A 20509-nucleotide genomic window follows, 5' to 3' on the forward strand; every position below is an offset into this window, starting at 1 on the left:
ACATTTACAACAATTCATGATATTACATGAATCTTCTTGGATTGTTCCCCATGTATTATTTGTTTCTAGAAATAAATGAAAAAAAACATTCTAAATGTGCCGCAGGTATTGCATTCTCTAACAAAAAAAACGCACCTACATAAAAAAAAAAGTTTTATTGTTCTAATCTCGGTTAGTATCCAGTGTATAATCGCAAGAAGGCATCTCGGATGTTTCAGGTACAGTCAGTATACTCAGGCTAAGAGCTGTAGGCCTATATATAAACAGTTGTCTGGTATATTGGCCACATACCACACCCCTCGTGCATAAAACATAGGCATTCTATGGTTACTCCTCCCTCACCGTTCTTCCCGGGTCACGTCACCGGCCATAATCCGGTGCACCTCTGCTCAGGTTTGTGCCTCAGTTCCTACCACGTTAGATTCTAACGGACGAAACCTTCCTGGAGTATTGGAGCTGGGATGGCGGAAAAGAGCCCTGACCTAAGCGGCTCAGTTTGCCAGAGGTGTCCCGCCCTGTCTCCGGAAGGGAGAATGCTGTCACCTGGGATCGGAGCATCCAAGTGGGTTCGTCTGAATGTTGGTGGGACATACTTTCTCACAACTAGGCAAACGCTATGCCGAGACCCAAAATCGTTTCTGTACCGACTGTGCCAGGCCGACCCCGACCTCGATTCTGATAAGGTACGGAGATAGCTAAAGTAGCCAGTTGCTAACTAACGTTGGATTAGAAGTTAGCAAACTTAGCACAACTTGTTTTTTGGTTATTTTCTCAATGTCAGACCTATTTGGGGTTGCGAGTAAACCAGACAGATCATTTTGCAAGTTAACTAGCTAACACGTTTTACTGATCTGGAAAACGGTAGCTGCCAAATGACGTTAACTTACTAGGTAGTTAACTAGCTAACGTTTACTAGCTAAATAGCTAACTACATACAGGAATCTATCAGTTTGCTTCTGTTGTTAGCTGCCGTTAGTTTGTCATTTGCCCATTGTCAAGGAGAACCGACTACTGTACAGATCTAACTTTAGTTAACTAACATTCATTTGTAAAAAAATAAAAGAACATCAGATCACGTTTGCTAGCTATTGTTCGCCTAGTTTATGTTACTATGGGTGCATTCATTTGGCCACCAAGTAGCTAAACGTTTGTTCAACATAAAACAAATAGAACGAAAGACAGTTTCCTTCGAATTTGCTAAATTACGTGACCCTTTTGTTAGTGCCGTATCCGTCGCTATTTCGTTCTGTTTGCTTCTGTTGAAGACAAGATTATATAAATGAATATTCACCTATAGCGCAGTGATCTCAAACTTTTTTTAAGCACCCGTGTTCCTAATTAAAATGTAATACATAACAGTAGGGAAGACACTTCAGAGGTAGTTTATGAATACGTCTTTTACTTAAAATGTGTACATATTTAGCAACACAATTACTGTGTCTTCTCAGCTTAAATTCCAAAAAGCTAGTTTTAGTTTTCTAAGGGTGATTATTAGGTTGTGTACATTGTGGTCTTCAAATTAGGAAGATAGGTTTGTTTCTACATATCAGTCTGTGTGCCTGAATGAGGAGAGAACAATACTTTGTTGAGCTTACTGAGAGAGAAATTCCTCATACAAATTGTTTTTGAACTGTCAAAATGGCCCCCATTATACTATAACCCATCATGTAATTGTTGTCAGAAAGAGTGCTTGGACTACCACTATTAATTTTCCTCAAAGGAAAGGGGTATTTCAACTTGTGTAAGAGAATATGTTAATCCACATGTTTCTAAAAACGTGTATAGCTGTTTCCTGATTTCCAATCCTCAAAGGTCACCATGCATCATTTAACAGCAGAATGACATTTAAAAGCCAGCAAAATATCTTACAAAACATGTTGGCCCAGTCATACAGATGCGGTTGCTATGAGCAATGGACTCTGAATGATCCACACAATGCCAGCAGAACAGTTTATTTAGGCCAACACATGGTTATCTAGGATATATTTTTTTTATGTATGTATGCATGTGTGCAGAATAACATTTCTCTTTTGAAGTTTGGGTTTACGTCAATGTTTGTTGATGTTCATGGGCTGGTGGGGTGGTGTTTGCCTTCTTTATTGATTCTTGTTTATAGTGAAGGCGAGACCAAGGGGATTCTACAGAGTTAATAAGAATGCTAAATGTCAGTTCCTCAATTTTGGCGCTTGGGGAATTGGTGGCACTAACCAGTTATCTTGTTGCTCCAAGGTCTGGATACTGAGCTGTTGTCATGAATCAGGTGTAGGCTTATTTATAATTGTATAGTTATATTTTGATAGATTGCTATTGATTGTGACTTGAATTTAAACTTTGTCAATGACTCACTTCTTTTGAAATCTATACTGTATTTTTCTTTAGGATGAAACCGGTGCCTATTTGATAGACAGAGACCCAACATACTTTGGTCCAGTGCTCAACTACCTGAGGCATGGGAAGCTGGTGCTCAATAGAGGCCTTGCAGAGGAAGGTATGAAGAGAACGTCTTGGGGACATTCTGGGATATGTTAACACAAGTCTAAAGAGTTGAGCCATTAAGTTATCTTTGTTGCTGTTGATTTTCTCAAACAGTAAATCATGCATGTTTGTTTTTGCTTCCTCTCAGCGGTTTTGATTAGGATGCACCAATATATCGGCAGCAATTAGTATCTGCTGATTGTAGGCAAAAATTGTAATTTGTGAAATGTATACATTTTTATATTCATGTGCCCCTATTTTATTATTTATTCTCTGCCATTTATATCCAGCCAGAGAATAATGCAGTTACTAATACAGAATGTGTATTTGTATTATTTATAATAATACTTTTTTCTATTCATTATGCTTATTTTTGCTTAATGAATAGAACGCTTAAGTATTCCTTATTAAAATATGAAGATAACTTTTGTGTTAATGACCTTGCATTTGTTGCAATAGATGCATCATCAGAAGCTACATTTGTTTGTAAATTATATTTTATTCCAGGGTACATGTAAAAATCATCAGTATTGGCATTGTACGATTGTGTTTATGAATATAGGTAATCAATATCAGCCAAGAACTGTGTTCCCTGTTTTTAATCAATATCATACAGGTTTATTTTTCAATGATGGGTGTTTTAATAACAACCTAGATTATGTTCAAAAACCTTCTCTGTTTCTCAAGGTGTACTGGAAGAAGCTGAATTCTACAATATCACTTGCTTGATCAAACTGATTAAAGACAAAATAAGAGAGAGGGACTGCAGAACAGCCCAAGTGAGTGGAATTATTTCTGTCCAGTTGTAATCATTCATAAAGACAGCTTAAAATTAAGTTGGACAGTGGCATGTCATGTCAGCCTTAACATCTCAGGGCCTGTAAGTAGAGGATGGAGCCATCATAGAACTGGGTATCAGTGGCATGTCCTCAGCAAGCTCTCCTCCAAGGATTGCTTATGTTTATATAACCTAATCTTACATTTGCTAGGCACTACCTCCAATTAAAGGTTTATGTAGTTAACCATCAATCCATTAACCAATAATTCTGATTCTGAAAGTTAACTTAATTCAGGTAAATGACTATTGCACTTTGACCTCTCAGCTCTGTCATCTTTAAGTGTTTTGAGATTCTATTCAAGCACTTTACCTCCATTTTACTCTGGACCAGCCACAGTTTGTGCATGGCCCTAACAGATCCACAGCAGTGTTTCCTGTATTATAATTTTTCCCCCCTAGTGGGAAATTTATTTTACTGTATTGCAAAAACATCCTTCCTGTACACCAGAGTCTGTTGCTTGTCACATTTCTTTTATTAACATTTTAATACATTAACATCCTTCCCTAATACCAACATAAGTCCTGCCCCTCAATTAACCATTCTCTAAAAAAGTAAAGTAATACTGGAAGTAAATGTTGCCTGCAAGACGCTAATTGCAGCTATTGAGTTGTGACGGCTAGCTTCTTACCTTGTCTCTCTAACGATAGCTACCTTCATTTTATCTATGACAGCAACTTACTGTCAGTTTCTCTGGCTTTCCAAATAGTCATTTACACTGAACAAAATTATGAATGCAACACTTGTGTTTTTGCTCCCATTTATCATGAGCTGAACTCCGTTATCTAATACTTTCTCTATGTACACAAAAGGCCTATTTCTCTGAAATATTGTTCACAAATCTGTCTAAATCTGTGTTAGTGTGCACTTCTCCTTTGCCGAGATAATCCATCCACCTCACAGGTGTGGCATATCAAGATGCTGATTAGAAAGCATGATTATTGCACAGGTGTGCCTAGGCTGGCCACAATAAAAGGCCACTCTAAAATGTGGTCATCTCGGTCAGTGGACATTGGTTTTCGCTCTCTGCCAATCTGTAGCTTTGTGGTCCCCAATGTCTGTTGCTTGACCTTGTTCTTATTAACCGCCGTAATTGAAATGTTCAGGATAGAAGCAACCTGACGCTCACTGTATCCTTCTGCCAGTAAAGCCAGAATTGAACCCTCTTCCTCATTCAAAGCTTTTCTTTTCAAATATTTTGTCATTTTTGTATTCAACTTACCTTTGAGGTACTATTTGAACTGTTTTTGCCATCCAGCTGGTCCTATGGCAAGAGGATTGTGATGATCACCGCAGTGGTTTTTATACTTTCCCTCGTTAAATTAGATTTGGTTCAGGTAATCACCTAATCAGTATTAAGTAAAAAGAGGTGTGCCTGTGTTGGAATTTAACAGACACTGGAATGGAATTGCTGCCACACATATATAGAGGCTCTATAGATGCTGATTTAAGAACAATTAGGAGTGGTCTATACATTTTTTCCGGAGCTGTATGTGCGCGTGCACAGACACAGCCAGTAAAGTTTCTCCGGCGGCACTCGCTAGCTTGTCTGGTGCAGTATGTGGTTTTTTGTCTCTGATGTTTGTGTGATGGTAAACTGCGTGCAGCTAGGTAAAAAAACATATATCACAACATTCTGTTTTTCTGTGGCTGCGCCACAATTTATAGGCTGTGCGGCACCTTTCTGATTTTAATTGAGAGGGAAACACTGATGCAATGGCCACTGCAATACACAACAATACACAACAAACTTTCCTTCATGGACAAGGGGGAGACGTGAGGATGCTGTTAAGATATTACAGCTTAGCCTTTAATATCAGACTACCCTTTAAACTTATATACATTTCAGAGGGATAGCTGCATCATTAACTCATTTAAATACCAAAACATTTTGGCCAAAAACCTGGTTGTAGTCCACAAGTACATACCAAGGAATTTCAAGACTTTTCAAAGATTTTATATGGAAGATTGGTCTTAGGACCCTTCCCATGTATTCTCCCATCTTATTAAGGAAAGGCTCTGTGCTGTTAGCTGTTTTAGGATATAGTATAACTATATCACTAACTGCTGTGTATATCATCTTTCCATTCTGTTGATTTTGTCTTAACTTTTTATTTACATTCTTTCCTTGCTTTTTCTGTTATTCATTTAATGACACTACATTGTTAGGAAATTGAACAAAATGGATTTTGTTATATCCAGCCATTACATCTGTTTACATGTGTCAAAAAACATTAATTTGACTTCAATTGTATGTTATACTTCGAGTCAATGGTTCTGTTGTATGAAACCTATTAAGAGCCCTTGCTTGGTTGTCTTGTCCATCTATGAATTCAAATTATATTTTTTTCCACAGCTCCCTGTAAAACATGTCTATAGAGTTTTGCAGTGCCAAGAAGAGGAGCTAACACAAATGGTTTCCACCATGTCAGATGGGTGGAAGTTTGAGCAGGTATTTATCCTAAAAGGGAACATACAGGGGAGTTCATACATACATACATACATACAGTAGAATTAAAAACTAATTTTCATAGTCACTAGTTTAGATGTATATAGAAAGGCTGTCTTGCAGTTAGTTACATTACTGTTTGACCATCTTTTGAACCATGAGTTAATTGGCGAATGGTGCAATTGGCCAGCACTGTCTAGGTTTTGGGGGTTAGTAATCAAATGTCTGCCTTGCCTCATTGTATTCTAGCAACTTCTAATGGTAGCTGGGGTGCCTCAAGAGTTCAGTGAAGGTTGAAAACCATAGTGTCTTCCTTCCAACGTGTTAAGATTACGGTCTAGACTTGAAGGGCAGAGTAAAAAGAACCAGAACAGCCAAAGACCTGGCAGGGTGTCAAGGATCTTCTCAAGAGGGATCTCAAGTGAGAGAAGGCTGCGACTAATCTTTGATTTTGTGATCCAGCAAGGTGACAGAATCTTAGGCATTTCAGTACTGTTTTTTTCTTCTTTGGTCTCTGTTATTAAAGGGGTAATATGTAAGATTTTTACATAAAACTAAGCAAAAATGACCAGTAGACATCTGCAGTTAATGTTTTACGGTAATGTTTCAAATAACATTTTTCTAAAATAAATTCAGTGACTGAAATTCCTCATTTTAACTTTCTCACCTGTCCATCTATCAGTTTACAATGACTAATCCCCTTATACTCGCTTTAGCTATACCGGTCAGTACTATCCTTCCAACCCTAAACCACCCTGGGCTAGCTAGTGCTATACCGGTCTCGTTCGGTTAGGGAATGCGAATAGACCAGTCATGTTGTTGTTTTGATGCAGGATTTTATACAGTCCCCTTTTAAGTGTCTCATTATTGGTTTATTTGAAAATGTAAGTTGTTTCCCGAAGTTCATCATAAGATGAATCATAAGACAAATCACAGCAGCTTTCTAAAGTCAACTGTGAAGCCATTGAACTGTTCGTTTGCATTAATCCAATTTCTGTTACTTTAACTGCTAATTGTGGTTTTGACAGAGTGGTGTGTCCGTGTCCGTCCAACTTTTGTTTTTTAAATGCCTGACAAGCTATTGGAAATATTTCACATTTGCGCATTTTTCCTCTGCTCTCTTTCCCTAACATAGGCATTTATTTTATGCCTGAGTGGACAAACTGTTAGCATTTTTGGCCTAGCCTTCCTTTCTTATTTCCCCTTAAAGCTGGATACTTCTACTGTCTACGATCCCACTGAAAGTTACAGTCTCTCAAACATTTTGCTTAATGTTTCTTCCTTTTTACATTCTCTTCTCAGTTGGTCAGTATTGGCTCCTCATATAACTATGGAAATGAGGACCAAGCAGAATTCCTGTGTGTTGTTTCTAAGGAGTTACACAACCAATCATATGGCACAAGCAGTGAACCAAGTGAAAAGGCCAAGGTAAGTGTCCTAGGACTGCATGGAAACTGCTAACTTTGTTAATGTCGGTCAGTGGCATGGTCTTGAATAATTGCATGCATTTTATCTTTTTACTCTTTTTTTTTTTTTTGCATCAGAGATGAGCATATGGAAGAGCCCCCCCCCCCCCCCCCCCCCCCACACACACACACTTTTTTTTTTTGGCACATTCTCCTCTCTCCACTGTATCTTTTCCCTAGGTCTTTACTGTATGGGAGGAAATATGGCATTTTCTTTTATTTTTTATCACCATACCTGGTAAAATATTCATCCTATAAAATCTGCTTGACTCATTTCTTTCTATCTTAGTTTGGGATATTTTCCTATTTCAAATGTAGGTTATTCATAAAACCAATGTTCAGAGTCTGTGCTTTACAGATGATATGTGGTTATCATAATTAGCAAATGAGTGATCAAACTTCTACCACAGCTGGGGAGCATGCTGGATGTTTTCAGGTTGCCATCCCTGACTTTATTACAAGCCCTAACACATACAAAAAAAAGGAAAGTGGGCAATATATATTGTATATGTGGGTGTCCATTATCAGAATGCTAACAATATTAGCATAAACTATCAATTTCTCAGACACTTTTTTTGTTGCAAAGACAGGCAGTCCAGCTCATCGTTATAGAAGTATACAGGTCCGGAAAACCACTGCACCTTTTTCTTTCCTTCCCAAAAATTTAAAAAGGAAAGTTTTGAGTGAGGAATAGAAGCGTTTTACTTTTTTGGAAATGAAAGGAAAAGGTGCAGTGGTGTCATAATATTTTCCGGAGCTGTATCTAATAGCTCTTTACCAACTGTTGCTAGCTACTTAGAGATTTGACAAATGTTACAAGAATTATTATGTGAATTAATATTAGAAGCAGTTTTTACCTGCTGTAGGTTTCTGGGGGTGTGCCTGAGTGAGAAGATTGCATTCACGCAGAGGGGAGAAATAGGAGATGTGCACTTTACAAAGAACTTATCCAAAGCTCTTTTGACTTCTCGGAAACAGAGGAAAGCTACCACTATGATGCCTCTTCCTTATTAATTCAGCTACTAGCAAGCCAATTTCCCAACAGTTAACTTTTAAGTGAAGTGACCAGCCGGTGGGCCCAGGTGAAATCCCAATCCGTTATCTCAATGTTTTGCAGATGTTTACTCAGTGCTTTGCAAAAAGTTATTTATAAAAACTTTATTTACTTTATTGAAAACCAACTGGTGGCTATATTTTAAATGTCCAGGTTTAGGGTTAGTGATGTGGTCAGTGGTGTCTGAGACCATGATTATGATACAATCATGTGAAAAAGTGTAAAGAAAACATGAATGTATTCATTCATATTTAAACATGGTTGGATGTATGAATACAGACATGAACAGATCAAGGGCTTGAGCCCTTCCCTTAGACTCCCTGTCACTCGAGCAGACAAGCATGTGGCACTCGTCCATCTGCATGATGCACCTGGAAAGTAAATTTTTTTATATTCAGACTTTTTGTATTGTATTTTGTATTATTTGAACCCTGTTTCCAAAAAAAATTGGGTCACTGCATAAAATGCAAATAAAATGCAATGATGTGCAAATTATTTATCCTTGTATTTAATTGAAAATGGTACAAAGACAACATAACATGTTGAAACTATGGCATTTTATTGTTTTTGGAAAAATACTTTTGCCAATTTTGTATTTGATGCCAGCAGAACTTTTCAAAAAAGTTGTGACGGGTATGTTTACCACTGTGTTGCATCGCCTCTTCTTTTAGCAGTACTCTGTAAGCATTTGGGAACTGAGACCAATTGCTGTAGTTTTGTAAGTGAAAGTTTTTTTCCATTCTTGCTTGATATAGGATTTCAGCTGCTCAACAGTTCCGGGTCTGCTTTGTCATATTTTTAATTTCATAATGCACAATGTTTTTAATGGGTGACCTGCAGGCAGTTTAGCACCACTACGGAGCCATGCTTTTGTGATACATGAAGTTTGGCATTTTCTTGCTGAAATAGATGTCATCTGAAGGGCAGCATATGTTGGTCCAAAACCTGTATGTTGTTCGGCATTAATGGTGCTTTCACAGATGTGCAAGTCACCATGCAATGTGCCCTAATGCACCCCCATATCATCACGGATGCTGGCTTTTGAACTGCGCACTTTAGCCTGGAGGACATGCCGTCCATGATTCCTAAAAATAATTTCAAATTTGGATTTGTCAGACCACAGGACAGTTTTCCACTTCACCTGAGTCCATCTTTAATGAGCTCGAGACCTGAGAAGGCGGCAGCATTTCTGGATCTTTTTTATATATGGTTTCTTCTTTGCATGGTAGAGTTTTAACTTGCATTTGTAGATGCAGTGACAAACTGTGTTCACAGACAATAGTTTTTGGAAGTTTTCCTGAGCTCATGAAGTGATTTCCACTACAGAATTGTTTGTAATGCTGTGCTGCCTGAGGGCCTGACGGTCACGGCCATCTGGTATTGGTTTGCGGCTTTGTCCCTTGTGTACAGAGATTGCTCCGGATTCTCTGAATCTTTTAATGATAATGTACTGTAGATGATGAGATCACCAAACCCTTTGCAATTTTACGTTGATAAATGTAAATAAATTGTTGCACAATTTGTCTGCGCAGTCTTTCACAGAGTTGTGAACCCCTCCCCATCCTCACTTCTTACAGGGCCATCCTGTCTGGAATGATCGTTTAATATCCAGTAATGTTACTGATATGTTGTCAGTTAACCTAATTGTGACATGTTCCACCAGGTTTTTATTTGCAATACACAACTTTTTCCAGTCTTTTGTTGCCCCTGTCCCAGCTTTTTGAATCGTGTGGCTGTCATCAAATTCGAAGTGAAACAACATTTCTCAGTTTCAAAATGTAATGTTCTCTTTGTACTATGTTTCCATTATTATAGGGTTTAAATAATTTGCACGTCACTGCATTCATTTTTTCTTTTCATTATAATGTCAAAACCTTTAGAGACTGGGTTGTAAATTCCTACCACATTCATTGATAAAGTGAACCCCATTTAACATTTCAGACACATTAAATTCATTTCCTGTAACTGTATCAGTCTCTTACATCGACAAGGGGGAATGTTTGTCCAATGGTTTTTACGGTACTTCAACTGTGTCATGTTCAATGGTTTTCTTGCATACATTCTCCTCAAGAATTATCTGGTGTGATATGGAATTAAAGGTGGATTTGATGATTGTGAGGTGGCCTGGCCATGAAGCAGACATAATGCCTCCGCATCCATGTTATGTTTTCTGGCTAATGTCAGTTGTCTTCATATTCTTTTTGAGAGCAGAGGCATCTCCCTTCCCGACCTCCTGTATAGGCCATATTCATCCTATTGACTCATGCATTTTGACACTGACTTGTTCTTTATTTTTGTGGGATGATCTGTTAAATTATGTGACCGGTCATTGAATGTGGTTTAAATGTAAAAAAGACAACTTTCCAGAGGTTGTGCTTAATATTTCACATGACTATACATACTAACGGACCACGATAAAGCCCCATTCAAATTTTAAAGTAATCAGAAACTAGCAAGTAAAGCTAAATGGATTGCAAACAGGTTCGCATAATGTCTAATCACCACAATAAAGACAGACATTGCACTAGTGTTATCACGGAAAAAAAAACTTTAAAAATATCGATTTTCGATACCACAGAGGAAAATTGACACAACATTGAGGGCATGGCCATAATCTTATATATTTCTATTTAAGTTAAACAGGCTAAAACCATAGACTGTTAATAAATAAGATATGGACGTAGTAACACCCATAGCCGTCTGAATACCTGTTTTGAAGATCATTTTTGGCGGAGATGGCCATCGCCATCCTGGCAGCGAGTCACTGTCTAACTCCCAGATGACCAAAAATGGACAAAGAGGTGGGGCGTTGGTGCAGCTGAGTTGCCTGGTTGCTGAAACAATGCCCAACTAGTGTGACATTACCAAGTTAGCAAAGGCTTAGAAGCTAGGCTAAATGTTACCAGTATACTACTCTAAGGTGCTAGTGGTTGCTAGCCGGCAGTTGGTAACCTGTCACCGTAACATTACCAGCTTACACTTGAGGCAAGTTAAACTGAAACTGTACAACAAAACTTAAATGCTTCAGCATTTTTTTTTATTTATAAATGTGGTAATTTTGCAACTCTGTATTGTCGAGACGATAGACAGTAAAAAACTTGCAGGTTAGATATAAAATTTTCACTTAAGTTTTGAGCACAGACAGTATGGTTACGAGTTGTCCAGTGACTGGATTTAGCTGACGCGATACCAGAAAGGACAAACTGCTGGGCGTGACAGCGCAAGCACCACACCTGCCACTCAATAGCCCATGCCCATAATTATAAGACAATATTATTTAAATGGATGACTTATAAAACAAGAAACCTATACTGACACCTGGTTAAACTGACTAACGTTTCTTACTAAGTTTACCTCCACCACAAATAGCGTGAATGTAGGGCGTTTGCCACTGGCCGTTTTAACAGCGGATTAGCCAGTAATAAGCTTTATCGATATCTACTAACTTACTGGAATAGTCATAAGAATTGAGCAATTGCTAGCAAGTCTGCCAAAGCTATTTCATTTCATGGCGTGAACATACTTTTTTTTTTCATTCGTGAATGGCATTTATACAGTAACTATCAAAAAAGGCGAAAATAACTAACTTTTTCATCAAGTGAAAATATGAGAGAATCATAGAATCTACCAGAAATACAGTGGGGAGAACAAGTATTTGATACACTGCTGATTTTGAAGGTTTTCCCAATTATAAAGCATGTAGAAGTCTATACTTTTTATCATAGGTACTCTTCAACTGTGAGTGATCTAAAACAAAAATCCAGAAAATCACATTGTATGATTTTTTTAAGTAATTAATTTGCATTTTATTGTGTGACATAATTATTTGATGCATCAGAAATGCAGAACTTAATATTTGGTACAGAAACCTTTGTTTGCAATTACAGAGATCATACGTTTCCTGTTACTGGTTGGTAGGTGATCAAATACTTGTCATGCCATGCAATAAAATGCAAATTAATTATTTAATCATACAATGTGATTTTCTGGATTTTTGTTTTAGGTTCCATCTCTCACAGTTGAAGTGTACCTATGATAAGAATTACAGACCTCTACATGCTTTGTAAGTAGGAAAACCTGTACCTGTTCCGTTCTCCCGGGTCAAAGTAAGCTCCCCTTCAAAGAAAAAGCACTTCTTCCTGTACATATTAAAGAAGATACTACCAAAAGATGTCACACTTTGCTGTAAAGACATTAGGCCGTACGACTGTTGCTGGGAAAGGCTTTGTTGACATAGTTCAACACTTTGTTAATGTAGCCGCTAAATATGTCAGATTTGATGTAAAAGATGCTCTGCCTCGCCCAACCACTGTATCCAGACGTGTTGGGGGGAGAGCACAGGCACTGTAGGCGTCAGTGGCCAAGATGATAAAGCCCATCATTGAAACATATGGATGTGCCATCACAATAGATATGGACTGAGGATTACCATAAGACATCATTCATATCTAGCACAATCCATTACAAAATGACTTCGGCCTCGTTTCGAGGGTGTTTTTTGGGGCGCTGAGAAAACCTCTGTGTGTTTGGAAATAGACACATCACTAGTTGGCCATGTTGTGTTTGTCACTGACCGCAGAGCCAACATAATTGCTGCCCTGTGTGGATACACCAGGCTGAACTGCATTGTGCACATCCTGAACGTCACCCTGTCGTTCAAGGACTTATTTTGATTTTGGTATGATGTACTATAGCTCGAGAACATGGGCGGTATCTCTAGTTTTCCAACATTTTGTGACATGGGAGAAAATGAAGAAAAATTAAAGATGAAACATTTGCAAGATGCTTTCACTGAGGCACACTCTTCTCCCCTGCATATTTGTAAGAGCAACTCCTGTCCCGTCCATAGCAAGTCCCGTCAATATGCCCCTTCATTTTCTCCACATATTATGTTACAATTCTAAAATGTTCTCATTAACCAGATGATTTCTCTGTCCAATCTATGTCATGAGGAATTTTCCACTTAGTAAAGGCATATATTAGCCCACTTGGAATTTACCAAAAGGCAGCTAAAGGACTCTCAGATCACGAGAAACAAGTTGTTTTTTTTTCTTATGAAAGCAAGATTGAACTCTTTGGTCTGAATGCCAAGAGTCACGTCTGGTGAAAACCAGGCAGCGCTCATCTGGCTAATCACATCTCTACAGTGAAGCATGGTTGTGGCAGCTGCATAAAGTTGTGGGGATGCTTTTCAGCAGGAAGGACAGGGAGACTAGTCAGGATTGAGGGACATTTGAACAGAGCAAAGTACAGACAGTTCCTGGATGACAACCAACTCCAGAGCACTCAGGGCCTAAGACTGGGAAGAAATTTCACCTTCCAACAGGACAACAACCCTAAGCATAGAGTGAAGACACTGAATGAGTAGTTTGGGGATAAGCCTGTGAATGTCCTTGAGTGTCATACCCAAGAAAACACAAGCCTGTTATCACAGCCAAATGTGCTTCAACAAAGTACTGAGTGAATGGGTCTGAATTAGGGCTGTCACGATATCAGATGTTCACTACACAATTATCGTGGCCAAAATAATTCAAGGCAACAATATTATCACGGTTTCTATAGAAGATTTAATCTATAAAAAAAAGTCCAATTAATCTCCAACTTTGTTTAATGTGTTTTTTTCCCTTCTTTTTGGGCCAATGAATTACACTCAAAATACAGAATGTATGGAGATGGACAGTCTTTAACCAAACTGTACAAATAAAAATTTACAAAAAGAGCAATTACACTTTATGGATAGTGAAAAGGCAACCGGATGAACTGATAAACAAAAGATCCACAAGGCCTAACACAAGGTTTTGGAAAAATATAAAACATTTTCACCTAGTGAATAGGCTACAAAAAGGCATTAATTCAAACACTAGTGTATAAGTCAAGACTCGTAGTTTAAGAGCATGCATCGTTTCTCCATTAATAAGCTATGGAAAAACAGAGGAATCTTTGGAAAAATACAACATCCTTTTTCCATGTGTATAGGCTACAAAAACGGTGCATCTTCGCAGATCTCTCCTAGAGGTTCTAGTGGGGTTCTAGTTGATTTCAACGCCAATGCATAGGTCCAGTCTTCCTTGTTTAAGCACATGCATTGTTTGTCTATAATGACTTGAGTAAGATACCAAAAAACCGAGAGCGGTTTTTAGAAAAATACAACTTCAGTTTCGCCCAGTGAATACGATATTATCATGTGTATTATTAACTTGATATCAATATTTCATTTTTTAGATATCACGTTATCCACACCCCTAGTCTGAATACATATGTAAATGTGATATTTATTTTGCAAAGATTTCTAAAAAGATTTCTAAAATCTTGCTAGATCATTATGGGGTATTGTATGTAGATCGATTAAAAAAATATTTCATTTTAGAATAAGCTTTAACATAAAATGTGGAAATGGTAAAGGGTCTGAATAATTTTTGGATGCACTGCACAACGGCATTTCCTTCTGTCAGGAAGTTCTTCCAACTGGATGATCAAATGAACATACAGTATTGGTGGGCCAACTACCCATAAAACAAACACTTTCTACAAACCAGAATAACATAACGCAGACCTTGCAAGTAGTGGACAAGTCCTTTCATACTCACAAAAGGATGGTCCTTTCGCCAGGCCTTCCTTTCTTGTGCAAGACGACTTAAGGCTATACCAGACATGACTTAATATCTTCCTAAAACACAACACAAAACAAAAAATGTTTAAGAAAGGGTTAAAAAAGGGAAAAAAAAGGGACATGTCACAACACAATGGCTGGTCATCAACAAGGACACATACCTAGAAGTGGTCTTATGCTTGATATTGAACCATGTTTTAAGCAGCACCTTCTACTGAAGATATCCCGGTCAAACATTTCAATAGATTGAAAAATGTATTTACTAATGCAGGACCTTTTATCAGGAGCAAGGCAGCAAATATGTCCATTATATTAAATTGAGCTTTACTTTTTGATATATAGTGGCTCTGGGAATTGATGTAGCTTATATTGGTATTTTTGGTTCAGAAGAGGCCCGGCTCTTCTGGATTTTCTGTTTTAGATTCCATCTATCACAGTTGAAGTGTACGTATGATAAAAATGACAGACCTCTATATGCTTTGTAAGTAGGAAAACCTGCAAAATTGGCAGTGTATCAAATACTTGTTCTCCCCACAATTATTAATAAATGTAATTGCTCTCAATAGATTTTAACTTAGGTCTTCCACATTAGAGGATATGGCAAGCTGTTTTAACATTTATTCGCTATACTTGACTATCCGGAATTAACATGATAGTAATCAACACCGTTATTTTGACTAGTCGTAGTAACATTGCGACTAGTCAGAATTTTTATTCAAGATATATTTAACGTCATTCTGACTAGTCAAAACTACAGTTAAAGATATCTGTAATTCAGTTTTGACTAGTCAAAATAATAGTTTCAGATATTTCAAACGTCATTATGACTATTTCGAATTGTTTTGCATGGCGTTTCTCATGCAAGGCATCAGATCATATTGGCCCAGCAACGCATTTCGGTGTTAGCAGGAATGGCGGTTTAAGTTGTGGATAGAATAGTTACAAAATGTCATGAAATAGAATGAGCTTATCATCAGGGATTTTGTGGCGAACAATAGTTTTTTTGAAAGGAAGTAAATCTTCTGTATTTCGTGCTAAAAGCGCCTGTCGTGCACTGCCTGCAGCCTTAAAAATTCTGTCAAAAACTAGAACTTCGGCCTCACGCAGGTCTGACATGGCTGTTAATGCTTTCCATATGGTGAAAGAGTAGTAACGTGTTTGAATACAAGCAAGCCACTCACTCCCGCTCCTGGCTCCTACATGTAACTACAGATACCCGCAACGTAATGTTGGCTAACTAAAACCCCAATTCAAGATATTTGTAATTACATTTTGACTAGGCAGAATGAAAGTTAAAGATATCTCCAATCAAAATTAATTCAAAGATATCTATAAATTGATAATAGATATCTACAATTACATTATGTAATTCCAGTTTCAAATATCTTCAATTTAATTCAGACTAGTCAGAATTCCAGTTCACAATATCTACAACTGATTCATGACTAGTTAAAACCTTATTTTATATATCGCAAAAGAATAATGTAGATGTCTTTAATTGAGGGGGATTTAAGATATCTTGAACTGGAATCGTGACTAGTTAGAATCAAATTATAGATATCCGGAACTGTAATTACAACTAGTCGTCATAATTCAGTTAAAGATATCAAGAATAGACATTGCGGATATCTGCAACTGATTTAAAGATATCTGTAATGAGAAACCTCATAGAGATTAGTGGCAGTAGTCGTTTAAAACTTACTCATCTAAACTGAATTAAAGATATTTCCAACTGTCGTTTTGACTAGTCAGAATGACATTATAGATACCTTGAATTGGAGTTTTGACTAGGCGAAATTATGTTGCAGATATCTTTTAGGAATATCCAGTCTGGCGAATAAATGTTAAAACGGTTTGTCATAAGAGGCACTGTCTTTAACAGTGTTGTTAAACTGACTAAGGTTTCTTATGAATAGCAATAGTAGATACTAGTAAGCCTATTACCGTCTAACTGTATTGCTTTTGCCACTGGCTGTTTTAACAGCTTATTAGCCAGTAATAGGCTTACTAGTATCTACTAACTTTCTAGGAATAATCATAAGAATTGAGAAATTGCTAGCGAGACTGAAGATGAGCTATTCCATGCCAGAAACAGTCACAATATAACCGTAAACAGTTTCAGCCAGCAAAGTTTTGGTCAATACAGAATAATTCACACTGCGTACTTCACTTCGTCTGTGAGGAGATATGAACTCAGGACCTATAGGTCACAAGTCCGCTTCTCTAACCACTATGCCATTTAACAACGGTCAGTCGGTTTTTGAGCATTTTGGCATAGAGATCTATGGAGATTGCTCTCTTTTACAGCCAGCCTCAAGTGGCCATTCGTTGAATTGCCGTTTTTGGCACTTCTGGGTAGGCTTCATTTGTCAGCTTCGGAGTTTGGCCCTTGGCTAAAACATGACAACGAGGTGCAACTTTTCTTATCTAGTCTAGCAGCAGAGAACAGATGAATTACTCTAGTAAACAATTGTAATAATTAGAAAATGTTTATATTAATGAAAACAATATTATCCCTGAGGTACTAGGTACTGCGCTTGTTCAAAAGCCTGAGGTAGTCACACACTCAAAAAAGATCAAAGTGCAAGTAAAATAGAAAAGCGGTGCAATTGTATGCATTGACCTGCTCAATTGCTTCATAGCCAAAGTATTTCCACAGAGCACTCCTGCAGTTCTCTTTTTTCTAAGAACGCGGGCCTCTGAGTTTGTGTGCCATCCATCGTAACCACACGTCTGAATCCTGGCTATCTCATTGTTGTTTCCAACTGGAGTGTATGGTGTCCCTGCCAGAACCTTTTGTTATCGACTATTTTACATAAGAGGCAAACACGCTATTTTCTTTATAGAGGTACAGAGTGCTCAAATATTTGCTAGTGTTTCGGTATTACTGAGTGCTTAAGCTCAGAACTGTTTTTGAAATTTGGTATTATGGTAATATCGAAGTATTGGTATTCTTGACAACCCTACATTGCACTACTGCAGCTGCCGAGAGAAATTGTGGGAACACTGCACAGAGAATGTGGTGAGCTCCAAGGAAACGTGCACATTAATACAATACTTTCTATCGTGTGAACATTTGAAAATGTGATTGTTTCAAAAAGATTTATGGCATTAATGTGTATGTGTTGTCACATTTGGTGGCCCAAATTCAGAGATTACAATGGTTCTTTCTCATTTTGCTCTTAACATTTCTTTTGCAGATTCTTCAAGAACAAGGCTCTCGAATGTGAAGAAACTGAGTACTCTTTAGTCTTATGATGTCCAGATAAAAAGACACCATCCACATCACACTGAGGGGAACATTATGGCAAGCTAGCTAACTTCAGCCCAAACATTTTACACACCATTCTGTTCCATACATGCCCAAACGATAGGGCTACTTTTTTTGCCTAATACTCACACAGGTAAAAGGACTGTATCACTCCGTTAGGCAGGGTATATGCATGTCATTTGTAAAAACTTGAGCAAAATGGGCCTGGAAATGTATATTCGGTCCATTATTCACTCAGGGTCTCTAATAGTCTTTTGTAAGATGCATTACATCAGCAATGTTTGACGTCATTTAAAATATCCATACTGCATTATGCCAGTCCATTACATTCACAATCAAACCTCTTAGAGAAGTTTGTCATAGCATGTTTTAAGTTTAGATTTGACTCTTTATATGGAGTTGTACAGATTCATAGTGATAGGGGTATAGACTATGTTGACTGTTATGTTTAGGTTGTTGCATATTGTTTACCAGAGAGAACTTACATTCACTTTATTAGGTACACCCGATTGTTAATGCAAATAGCCATGCAGTGAATGAGGCTGCAACTTAATATACATAAAGCATGCAGAAATGGTTTAGTGGTTTAGTTGTTCGACCAATCATTAGACTGGGGAAGACACGTGATCTAAGCGATTTTGACCAAGGTTTGATTGTTGGAGCCATGCATAGTGGTTCCAGTATTTTAAATAGCTGACCTTGGATTTTTCACATACTACAGTGTCTTGAGTGATACTGGATTGGTGTACCTAATAAATTGGGTAGTGAGTGTATGTCCTTTCCTAAATATCCCTCCAATCATCAGTGGAGGATTTTACATCAGCTGTTTTTATTGTGTGGAAGGAGGATATTGTACCCAGGATTATACTACATTGAGGTGATACTAGAGAATGCCAGACGTTAAATTACTATCTTGTCTTCCATTCATTGGACTATAATGTATTTTAGCTGAGTTGCCTGTTCAGCTGCTGCTGGGAAACTGGAATGCATTGTTATATTTTAGAGTACAGTATGTACTCTGCCTAGAGCAGGGTTCTTTGGCTTTACCAGATCCTTTTCACATTTGATCCTGACCCACTTTATTCAATCAGTTAACTAATCATCAAGCCTTTGATTAATTGAATGGAGTGTACCAGTTTACGGTTAAAACAAAAAAATGTGGAAGGTCTCAGGAGGCCCAAGGAGAGGTCTAAGAAACCCTGACCTAGAGCCATTTGATAAAAAGTTTTTCATATTTATACATATTTTTTTGTGATATTATTATTTTTTATTTCAGTGTTTGTTTTACACATTAGCCTTTTGTTTGCTAAAAATTCACTGCAAGCCTTATTTGCATGAGCAGATGCATTGCATTTTAGTTTGTTTTCTAGACTTGTTATATCTTTAATATGATAGTGACTGTTATAGACTGGTTGCCTATGACAAGATTTCCATTTTATGTGAGAAAGAAAAGCCTTTTTGGCTGCATTAAGACAAGCTGCCAATTCAGATATTTGTTCCATCTTTTTTTCTGCATGATTATGTCCATGTCTGTTTTGTGTGTATACAAACACCTTAAGCTTCTGCAGTTTAACTAAGTCGAGGGCTGTAAAACAACAACAAAACACTGTCCCCAGACTGTAGCGGTTTTCAATCATCCAAGTTCTGAGTTACAAGGCTTTGCTTATGTATTTATGAAAGTATCCACAGTTATTATAGAATTAGGGTTAGGCACTGAAGAAATTAAAATGCATAACATGATATGAAGACAATACCATTGCCATTTAAACGTTCAACTTACAGACTTCATATTGAATACACTAACATGTTCTAATATAAAAAACAAATTTTGGTAAAACAAAATTTGGACCAAATCAATGTCTGAATTTTTACTTTTATTTGAATTGGTGGTCAGGGGTGACTAATTACTTTGGTAGTGTACATGCATATCTTAATATTTAATAATATTTAGACATTATCAGTGCATGGTAATTTTTCCTAACACAAAGGGCTTTTACTAGTGGAATTCAAGCTATAATATTCTTAGGGGCCAATTGGACACTTCTTCTCTGATCAAGGTGAAGTTTACATGTCTAGTGTGTTATAATCCTGATATCAGGTTTACTTTCTTACCTTGCCATTGTAATAACGCCTAATTGAGCTGATTTAAACCTCTGTATATTAGATTTTTTTACATATCCCAAATACCCCGGTAGTTGTTTTCTCTAGGCAGCCAGATGGTTTTTCAAAATGACCTTCCAGGGACCATTTAACTTTGAGTTGATGTCTTTTGGTAATGTGCCTCTTTTGCCCCAGAGGCTTCAAAGAACATTTGCAGTTTGCATAGCACTGATGACCATAACCCCAGA

The 20509-nt window shown here is 37.5% G+C and overlaps 1 protein-coding gene across 2 annotated transcripts; it reads left to right on the forward strand.

The window, feature by feature from the left end:
- Positions 1-329: 329 nt before the first annotated feature.
- kctd5a (potassium channel tetramerization domain containing 5a) lies at positions 330-20509 on the forward strand. Of its 2 annotated transcripts, none has more exons than XM_013136057.3 (6): positions 330-683; positions 2380-2488; positions 3163-3254; positions 5668-5763; positions 7063-7188; positions 7305-7337. In XM_013136057.3, exons 1-6 carry the CDS (start codon positions 462-464, stop codon positions 7308-7310), a joined length of 651 nt encoding a protein of 216 aa, XP_012991511.1. In that variant the 5' UTR covers positions 330-461; the 3' UTR covers positions 7311-7337. The 2 variants fall into 2 exon arrangements, with proteins under 2 accessions (XP_012991511.1, XP_010873206.1); XM_010874904.3 differs by lacking the exon at positions 7305-7337 and adding an exon at positions 18091-20509 and having other exon boundaries at positions 333-683.

This window comes from Esox lucius, chromosome 11 (genome assembly GCF_011004845.1).
Source record: "Esox lucius isolate fEsoLuc1 chromosome 11, fEsoLuc1.pri, whole genome shotgun sequence".
NCBI classification, from domain to species: Eukaryota; Metazoa; Chordata; class Actinopteri; order Esociformes; family Esocidae; genus Esox; species Esox lucius.

Coding starts and splice junctions, on each gene's coding strand:
- kctd5a (XM_010874904.3), top strand. CDS start 462: ATGGCGGAAAAGAGCCCTGACCTAAGCGGCTCAGTTTGCCAGAGGTGT. Junction 684..2,379: donor CCGACCTCGATTCTGATAAG/GTACGGAGATAG, acceptor ATTTTTCTTTAG/GATGAAACCGGTGCCTATTT. Junction 3,255..5,667: donor GGGACTGCAGAACAGCCCAA/GTGAGTGGAATT, acceptor TTTTTTCCACAG/CTCCCTGTAAAACATGTCTA.